Source organism: Lactuca saligna, chromosome 7 (assembly GCF_052625555.1).
Source record: "Lactuca saligna cultivar CGN05327 chromosome 7, ASM5262555v1, whole genome shotgun sequence".
In the NCBI taxonomy this organism is placed as follows: Eukaryota; Viridiplantae; Streptophyta; class Magnoliopsida; order Asterales; family Asteraceae; genus Lactuca; species Lactuca saligna.
The window spans coordinates 20,287,906-20,298,841 of record NC_136423.1 but is presented as its reverse complement, the minus strand read 5'-3'; the positions used below and the strand labels follow the sequence as shown (position 1 = coordinate 20,298,841).

Below are 10,936 nucleotides of genomic sequence, written 5' to 3'. Positions count from 1 at the left end.
TTTTGTCGGCTCCAACCGGAGAAAAAAGTTTAAAATATGGTAGGTGGCTTTTTTTTAAGAGTAAAAAGGATATTTTTTTATTTTTTTATTTTTATTGATGAGAATGAATGTTTTTTATTTGGAAGGAATCTATTTATCTCTATATGATTGAATATTTATTTCATTTTAGAATCATTTTCTTTTATTTAAATCCAACAAACGCATGAATTCGAAAAAATTAAAATTCTTTTCCTTTGAATTTTGATTCATTTACTGCAACCAAACAAAGCCTAAAAGTAGGGTGTTGCTAATAAGACACTTCTTGAACACCCTATAATTATTTTTATAAAAAATCAACTTATAATTAACTTTTTGTAATCATCTTTTTTGGAAAACAATGCAATTTCAACTAATAAAAATATTTCAAACATTAATTAGGGTTGTCTAAATGGTAAAATAAAATGTTTTTTTAACCAACCCGTAAAAGTAATATACATTCCCTAATCTATCATTGCCAAGTGTATCGATTAGACCATTAAACCGGATGATTCTATTAACAACTTTTCAAGAATGTATCCATATCCAAATGTGATGACACGTCATTCAATAATTGATTTAACCAAATTTTATCTATATTATAACATCCATTAGGGAGTCCCAAAACACAGTACAAAAGAAATTTGCTACTTTATAATTAATAGGACATCCTTTCCACGTCTTCAAAAGTAACCCTACGGCATAAAGGTTACTTTAATATATATATATATATATATATATATATATATATAGATATATACACACGTCTTCAAAAGTAACCCTACGGCATAAAGGTTACTTTAATATATATATATATATATATATATATATATATATATATATATATATATATATATATATATATATATATATATATATATATATATATATATATATATATATATATATATATTTTCAGGTTCATTTGAGACCATTCTAATTTTGTGAAACCGTGAGACCAAATCTAAAAATAATTTTAACATGCAAAATAAATGGAAAAATCCAAAAATTCTTTTTTTAAATATTATTTTCGGAACTTGAATTAACTAAAAAAAATAAAAAAAAATTCTATTTTTTTTGAAAAATACGTGAAATATTCTAAATAGAATATTACACTGTACATATTCTAAAAATAATTTTAAAATGCAAAATAAATGGAAAAATCAAAAAATTCTTTTTTTAAATATTATTTTCGGAACATGAATTAACTAAAAAAAATAAAAATAAATAAAAAAAATAAAAAAATGCGTCTCACGGTCTCACAAAATATAGGTGGTCTCAAATGAACCTAACCCTATATATATATATATATATATATATATATATATATATATATATATATATATATATATATATATATATATATATATATATACATATATATATATATATATATATATATATATATATATATATATATATATATATATATATAGGTAAAGTGAATATACCTAACAACCTTATATAAGCTTAGGTACCTAACTCCTTAATACTACATCGGTTGTATCATATTTACATTCTAATTGCCTAAGGTTCTTAAACTTCAACCCCATAACTTGATTACTTCCAAAATCTTTGGACTTTCAACAATATCTTTTTTTTACATCACGTCTTTCTATCGAATACCACCTATGGGCTTAATATCCTACCGCTACAAATGAAAGGATGTAGGAGAAATATAATGATGAATTTCCAAATTTTTTTGAAGTAAATCAAGTTTAGGGATGAAGTTTAATAACTTTGGATGATTGCAATGAAAATTTAATGCAAAATGAAGTAGTTTGATGAGGTTAGGTACCTAAGCTTATATAAGGTTGTTAGGTATATTCACTTTACCCTCTCTATATATATATATAACAACTTGAGCAACAAACCTCTTGAATAGTAGTATCGCCATAGTAAAATTTCACAAATAGACTTTGACCCCTGTCTCTTTAATGGAAGTATGCCATGTCATTCAAGGTTTTTCAAAATTAATTGGTCACAGAAAGCAAGTAACGGATGACTCGTAGCAACATAATGTAGTTTTTATTTGGGGTGCTGCTAATAAGACACCCCTTAGACACCCTATAATCATTTTTATAAAAAGTCAACCTATAATCAACTTCTTGTAATCATCTTTTTCGGAAAACAATGCAATTTCAACCAATAAAAATATTTCAAACATTCATTAGGGTTGTCTAAATGGTAAAATAGGGTGTCTTTTTAGTCAACACCTTTATTTGCTAAAGATAAATATATAAATATATTTTTATGAGCAATTCTAGAAATTGGTTAGATAACTCAATAAATTTTTCTTAGCATTAATGAGTTAGCTTTTAGATTTGAAGTTAAAAAAAAATAAAAATAAAAAAAATAAATAAAAAAAACCCAAAAGCTAAATGCTTATATTCTTAAAGGAATTTTTTTGTTTAAATTTAACCTTTTTTCTAAAAAAACAAAAAGTTAGAAATTTTCAAACTCTCGCTACCAAACAAATTAATACACTTGTTATTTTCATAAACGGTAAAAATTTATATTCCCTTTTTTATTTACAATATAGTAATATTTGATAAAACTTAGATATTTTGTTGTATATATTTAATTTCCCTTAAATTTCGTTGCATACGTGCTAATATAAATATAGTATGCGACTCATGTACCTACCATGCTACGATCCCTTCTTTTTGTTTGAAAAACATATAATTAAGACTAAATGTAAATTTCGTCCCTATAGTTAACAAAAAAAATATGGATAAGATCCAAAAACTTTTGAACTAGAAGGAATAGTCTAAAATTAAATCTTTTTGGTGTTTATGGTCCTTGAAAAAGTTGAAATGTCAGTTTTGCCATTTTATTTTTGTTTTTGTATATTTTTACATTTATTTGAATAGTTTTATTAATTTTAAATAAGAAGAGAAAGAAAAGGACCACCTCAGGAACCCCCTGAGGTCTTTGACCTAGGATGTCGTAGAAACCCTCCACGATCCTATATCTAAGTGCCTCGGGAACCCCCAGAGGTCTTCCATACACGATACACAAAAACAACTAATACATTGCATATCAAATAATTCAAATAGCATATACGTAACAATTAATGGGTCGGCCTTGTGAGGAGACTTACCTCTGTCTGCTGAACGCGAAAACTGCTCTCCTAACAATTCGTAGCCTCCCGTACTGAATAATAATATTAATCAATGTTAGTACTTTACTTAATCGAAGGGAAACCCCAAACCCCAAATCCTTCCCTAAGACCCCCAATCCTCCTTTCTTTGTTAAGGGGCCCAAAGTCCATGTCCAAAATCATAAATGGGCCTTTTGGCCTAATAAGGGCCAATCAATATATCCATGGCCCATAACAGATAAAATGGCTCATAATTCCCATAATGCAACCAAGTCCAATAACCAAATGGGGCTCAATAATTCAAAGGCCCAAAAACAGATCCGACCCATTTATGATGCTTACGCTCATCGTACCATCCTGGTACGCGTAGTGTACTGGGATTGGGACTTACGCGCAGCGTACACTAGGTTACGCCCAACGTACTACCAGATTAAGCACTTTCTCCATTAAGTGCTTAATACTCAATTCCTTTACGTCCAAAAGTTAGATCTAAGCTTGTTAAGACGTCCTAAGGCATAAAGTTGGCAACTTTATGTCTTTACATGCCTCATATACACCCAACACCACCATTGAGACCTTTTCAAGGTTCTTAACCCATGCATAAGGTCAAAACTCCCACCAAGACTCCATTTTTATTTTGCTACAGAACCAAGGGACCTCAGATATGTCATTTCCATCTTTTGGAGTTGCTTAACTCACAAGTGGAGGTCTAAAATCAATAAAAAAGGACAAAACTAGAAAACCCTAGCCAGATCTAGAGATTTAAGTGGAAAGATCCAAGCTTTTTACCTACAGGAACTCCTTAAGGTCGTCTATGTGCAGATTCTTAAAGCCAAATGACACTCCAAGCTTCCTTGACCACTTCTTCTTCTTGGATGAACACTAACTCTCAAGGCTCAAAATGCACTCACAAAGGATATTAGGGCTTCCAGGAACATTTGAAGGTGAAAGGAGCTGATGAGGGTGAGGCTCAAGTGAGTTAAGGGCATTTAAATAGGTCACAAGTCCGCAAATTAGGGTTTGGACTCTCGACACGTACGCCCAACGTACTTCTTGGTATGTCCAGCTCCTCCACGATCATCCATGCATAGTACGCTAAGCGTACACATAACTACGCCCAACATACTTAAAGGACCAATTATGACAAAATGGAAATTCTTCAAGGGTTTCAAGTCATACCAGGTTTAAGGCGTTACAAAAAAAAAAATCTTAATAAACAAAACCTTTTCTTTTAAATTCTTTTCTAAGTAAACTTTATTGCAAAATCAATGATCGTAAAATATATGATTTTTTTATGTGAAAAAATATGAATTTCTTGGTAATAATTTTCTATTTTTTAGAAAAAAAAATACTTTTTTTACAATCAGTTATATCTGATTTTCTAATTTTGAGCTTATAATCTTTACAGCTAAATCAATAAATAACTCATAATAATACATCAAAAAGCTTTTTTACAAGCTTTTTATTGAATTTGATAAAAAAAAAGGGCATTACTCGGTCAAATTCAAACTAGTTGATATTACAATCAATTAAACCTAGACTCAATCAAATAATCATCTATTAAGCAACCCTAAATCCTATTCTATATAATATGTATTTCTTTTTATATTAATTTTGATATTTCTTTTATCAATTTGTTATATTTCTTAACTATTTAACCAATCAATCAGTTGTCTGATGACGTGTCAGTTTTGATAATATGACATTTTGACATGCCATGTTGAGGTATCAAAGTTGGTAAAAGTGTTACAAATGACAATAAGTTTTCATTCGTTTCAATTTTAACACTAAGTTTTTGTTATTCAATTACGACACTTCATTTTTTATTCAAAATCGAATATCGTTTTGCTAATTTTGTTCACTGTTGACACTCCATTTTTTTGTTCAAAACCGAATCATTTTTTCAATTTTTTTCAGTTTTGATGACATGACATTTCATTTTTTTGTTCAATTTGAAACTGAAAAATAATTGTTTTACATTTGAAACCGTATATATATATATATATATATATATATATATATATATATATATATATATATATAGGGTTATGTTATTTTGTTTTTACTAATTATTGTGTGCCAGAATGCACAGATCTGGACCATCGGATGAAATATAATCAAAGGTCATATTCTGAGGGTCTATGATAGTGGAATATGATAACATGTACTGTATAATCACACAAATTTCAACATAAGAGAATTTTAGTCAATTAACCCATATTAAAAAAGGAAATTTTCGGATTTTTAGGGATGATTAATTCCTTTATTTCTTAAAAATCTGAAAATTTTAAATTGATTCAAATTTAAAAACCCGATTTTATTCTGTCAGAATGATAGAATGCGAACCATAAACTAGTACATATATTTTTCGATTTTATTCTGTCGGAATGGCAGAATGTCAACCATAAACTAGTAAATATATTCTGAAAGAATACACAAATCAATTCTTGAATTAATAATATAACAATAATTACATTGTATGATTGTGATTCATTGAATAATAACAACATTCTGAAAGGAAATAAAAACATCAAAATCTAACAAAAACAGTAATCTATTCTGAAAGAATATTATTTTTAAGCAACACTTTATACATTGTAGCATAACACATTCTGGTATAATACACTCTCGTTCTATATGTTTTCTTCCTTCTCCACATCAATGTTAGCCTGTTCAAAACCTAAATCCACAAAGAAAAGATAATCAATTTTCAAAATTAAACAATTCAATGCATTATAATAGAATACAACAATAAAATATTCTTACGGAGTAAACTATTTTTGCAGAATGGTTTGAATATTCTTAAAGAATTTGTAACATATTCTATCGGAAATGATATAATAGAGAATGGTAATTACCGGATTTAATTTTAAGAATAATTCCAAAGCTAGGGTAGATAGGGTAAATATTGGATTCAAGTTGGAAAGGCTTGGTGGGGGAGGGACTAAACTTGTTAAAAATTATGAAAGTTTGATATGGAGCACGGGACTTGAACCCAATGATCTTCCCTCTCGTTTTAAGGTAACAACTCCCATACCCTAACCCTAACTCGTCTTCTCTCTAGCCGCCACCATCCATTCAGAGTTTACCCAGCCGCCATCTTCACCCCTCTTACTTCCTCCGCCGTTGCTAGCCTTTTGCCTCCACTATCGGTATTGCGAAGCTGCTGTTGAAGACGTGAACCGCCACCCCTTCACACTCGTGTTTCGACCGGAAAGGCCACCGACGACCTCTTGAGGCTCTGCCGACGTTGTTCCGATTTTCCTTCTTCTCCTGTTTCCTCTCCGCAGCAAGAAACCGGCATCCGCAGCCTACCGCCTAGGAGATTGATGAGCTCGTGGTGTTTCCGTTATCAACGGAGCACGGTGATGAGTTCAAGGCTTGTATTCCGACAGGGGTGCGCTGTGTGGGTCATTTCACGAATAGAAGCGTGTTTCAGATCATGTTTGCGTGTGGATGCTTGATTGGAAATCATGGGGTTTGGAGTTGTGTTTAGAACGATGATTTGTAGAGAAGTAGGGGGAATCGGTGGTGATGTTATATGAAACTGATAACCTAAATTAGTGGGATGTTGATTGATTTTGTTTTCTTTTACCATAATTAATTATACTGTAGATTACTTTTATACCCTTTTATTATTTATTAGTGATTTAATTATTTCTTGAATTCTTATTGGTGCATTTAGACATACAATATTTTCTAAAAACATTTTAACGTAGCTCTCTCTCTCTCTCTCTCTCTCTATATATATATATATATATATATATATATATAATATTTAAAAACCATATTTTTTTGTATAAATACATGACTTTTTACATTCAAACCATAATATTATATATATATATATATATATATATATATATATATATATATATATATATATATATATATATATATTATAACCATATTTGTCATTCACTATTTGGTTATGTGACATTGGCGTGACATGATAACGGAATAACATGAAATGATATTTGTGATTATCCAAGAAAACTTGATATGAATTTCATGCAAAATCTAAATTTAGAAACATAGAATAATTTATTTTGTTTGAAGCTCTTTGAAAGAGGATTTTTGTATAGTAATGTTAAGCAATGGGGAAGTATATTTGCAAGAATCAAAAATCATGAATATATACAACGGAGACCTTTGTGTTCTCGAGACATTATAGTTTGAATGTAAAAAAATTTATATTTATACAAAAAAAAATGTGGGTTTTAAATGAATAAAAATGTATTTATATTGTTTCAAATGTTAAAAAAAATTTATACGATTTCAAATGAAAAATGATCAACATTAAACAAAATTAAAAAAAAGTTAATATTGGATTCGAAATAAAAAAAATGGTGTGTCAAAACTGAAAAAAAAATTAATATCTTTTATTTAATTTTTTAACATCATTAAAATTGATATTTTAATTTGTCATAGGTCATCATGTGATATCAACAGACAACCTGGTTAACCAGAGTTATAAAAGGGAAATCTCCAGAAAAATTCTAAAATTTTAGTTTAATTTATGAAAAAGTCCCGAACTAATTTTTGTTTACAGAAAATCACAAAATACCGGCTAAAACTTCGGAAAAACCCTTTTTGGGCGGTTTCGTAGATTTAGCTGGTATTCTGTCATTTTTCGTTAGTTTGCTCAAAATATTAGGATTTTCTGAAAATTACCCGATTACCAAAATATTAGGACTTTTTTGGAAATTACTATGGAATTAATGGATATTATTATTAACAAATCATTTATAAACATAATTTTTTTTATTATAAACAAAGAAAATACATTTGTTGCTAATTTCTAGGAATAGAATGGTCGACGGTATACTTCTCTATTGTTTGTTGACCATTTCAAAGTCTCTATGTTCCTATATATCATTGTGTGTGTCATAATGAAAAGTACTATGTTAGGCGTGACCAATAGATGAGTTGATAATATTTATTAATACACAATCAATAAGTGCTATTAGGCATGATGCTATATGATCACGTGTTATTAGAAAATATCACTACACGAACATATAAATCTTTTATTATGTTCTTTAACCTAACTACCACCTAATCTCCAAATATTACCCGATAACAACCATAAAATTACACACATCTATCGAGAGTGAAAAGTAAACTTTGAATGACAATTTAAATAGATAATAACCTTTCACTTGTTTCCATATAAATTATCATTCACAGTTCACTTTTCATATTTTATATATGTGTGTTAGCTGATGGTTGTTAACATGTAAGGTATGAATGTTGGTTTGTAGTTAGGTTAAACAACATAAGAGGAACACCAACATTAGAGGAATGCTAACTAAGTTCATCTCACCATCATACCCACAACAATGCATAGGAAGAATGTAGAGAGTTTGAGTGGTCACGAAGCAATAGAGTACTTAGACCACCAATTTATTCTTAGAAATTAGCAATAAATGTATTTCTTTTTTTATAATAAAAATATTTTTTTATGTTTATAAATGATTTGTTAATAATAATATCCATTATTTTAATGGTAATTTTTAAAAAAGTCCCAATATTTTGGTTATTATGTAGATTTTGGAAAAGTTCCAAAATTTTGACCAACCTAATGAAAAATGACATAATACCGGCAAAATCTGCGAAACCAATCGAAAAAGGTTTTTTCGAAGTTTTAACCGGTATTCTGTGCTTTTTCATAAATAGAATTTAGTTTGAGACTTTTTCGTAAATTGGACTAAAATATTAGGATTTTTTTGGAGATTTCCCTTACAAAAAATAAAAATTGTAGCAAATTAATAAATAAAATATCAAGACAAAAAAATAATAATAATTTCGATACATTTTGGAACAGAGATATTTTTTTTTGCTTTCTAACATACTTTTAGCAAGGTAACATAATAACACCCATAACACAAACACCCAAAGGCCGCAACTCTATCCCACTATATATAGAGTTGGGCGTGTTTTATAAAACCCCCAAAATCCCCCAGGCTCTTTCCTCAGTCTCATTTCCTCCCTTTCTCGTTAAAGCTCTAAATTCCGATCAAGTTCCGATTACCCGATAGCTTCTTTTTTGTAACCTTCAAATATTCCGGTAATTCCTCCGACTCCTATTTTTATTATACATACTTTGATTGTGTGCGTTGTTGTTATAAGAAATGGATTCGTACTTGTTCTTTATTTAATTTCAGACATACACTAAGGATTTCTTTTCTTTCGCACAGAAAAGTTGTAGATGATTGTGAGATGAAGTAGACTGAGCTACTTAATCCTTATAAACGCAATGATCCTGTTATGAATGTTGAATTTCATTTATGTATCATTCTATTCTTACTAAATCTCTACCTTTTTTTCCAGGACTAAAGAATCAAATCAACTTGGCAATGGAATGCGAAAACTATTTCGCCGATGAATTTAAACCCGACAAGTCTTTACCCTGTTTCGACTGCAGTATCTGCCTCGACTTCGCTAAAGATCCGGTGGTCACTCTATGCGGCCACCTCTATTGCTGGCCGTGTATCTACAAATGGTTATCTTTCCCCACCGATTCCGGCGCTAATCCGCCATGCCCCGTCTGCAAATCCGAAATATCCCACACCTCCGTCGTCCCTCTTTACGGCCGCGGTAAAACATTTTCCGACAACGAACCTGGTGGCAAGACTACAAACACCACCGCCGTTATCCCGCCTCGGCCACACGCTGCCGTCTTATCCTCGCCCAGTTCCTCCCGTCAACCACCATACGGAAGTTTCAGTGACGGCGTCGATGGTTACAATCCGAATGTATGGATGTACGGAGAAATGATTTACTCGAGGGTGTTTGGGAACTCGCAAAGTTTGTATACGTTTCCGAATTCGTATCATCTGGCTGGGAGTAGTAGCCCTAGGTTACGAAGGCGAGAGATGCAGGTTGATAGATCTTTGAACAGATTGACTTTTTTTCTCTTTTGCTGTTTCTTCTTGTGCCTTCTCCTTTTCTAGTCCAGGGGCATGTTAGGTGAAGATTAATTTAAGAAGTCAATATCTGACGGGTGTATCTCTTGAATCTCATTGAATAAGAGGCATGTTAGATACACTCTTGAATCTTATTGAATAAGAGGCGGAGGAGCAGAACCAAATTATTAATTATGGTATTAATACATTAGACGTTATAGTGTTGTATACTTGGCATTATGTATATTTGAGATTATAGATTATATATACTTCTTACTTGTACATATTTATAGACAAAATTGCAAAAGCGGTCCAAAAAAATTATGTTTTTGATAAAAAAAAAAAAGGTTTAATGATGCATTATTAGTGTGATCTTGGATATTAATAGTGATTTTGGTTCCTATATACTTTGTAATTTATTTTTATTTGTTTTTTAATTGTTATAATAATTAAATTAATTTATTTAACCTCCTACTAATCTATCTACCCACTCCTTAGTCTTTAACACATCGACTCAATTTCTTTCTCTTAGTCTTTAACACTTCGACTCAATTTCTTTCTTTTTCTTCATTGTTGTTAGATCACCACCATATGTGAACCACCTTATTAATCGGAGACGTCACTTTTCGTTAGGCCACCCAAATAAGGCGACTTAGATTTGTACCTTCGAAAAAGTAGACCTGAAAACGTTACGTTGATTTTCGTAGCCGACGGCGTTGTAACCTGACTTTGTTGGAACCGTAACATTATCTGGCATCGAAGAAGAAATAGAGAATGAAACCCTAACTCTATGGTAACCCTGACGTTGTCTTGTTGATGATATTTGAAGCGTTTTCATATATGTGTAAGTGTGTGTGAGAGGGAGGGGGTGCGTTGTTCTGGAGAAAAGGGCAATATTTTGGAGAGGGTT

The 10,936-nt window shown here is 30.6% G+C and overlaps 1 protein-coding gene across 1 annotated transcript; it reads left to right on the top strand.

The window, feature by feature from the left end:
* The first annotated feature begins 9,035 nt into the window (after positions 1–9,035).
* Positions 9,036–10,310, top strand: LOC145006596 (E3 ubiquitin-protein ligase RMA1H1-like). The gene is made up of 2 exons (XM_078965677.1): positions 9,036–9,188; positions 9,452–10,310. Exon 2 carries the CDS (start codon positions 9,478–9,480, stop codon positions 10,072–10,074), a length of 597 nt encoding a protein of 198 aa, XP_078821803.1. The 5' UTR covers positions 9,036–9,188; positions 9,452–9,477; the 3' UTR covers positions 10,075–10,310.
* Positions 10,311–10,936: the final 626 nt, after the last annotated feature.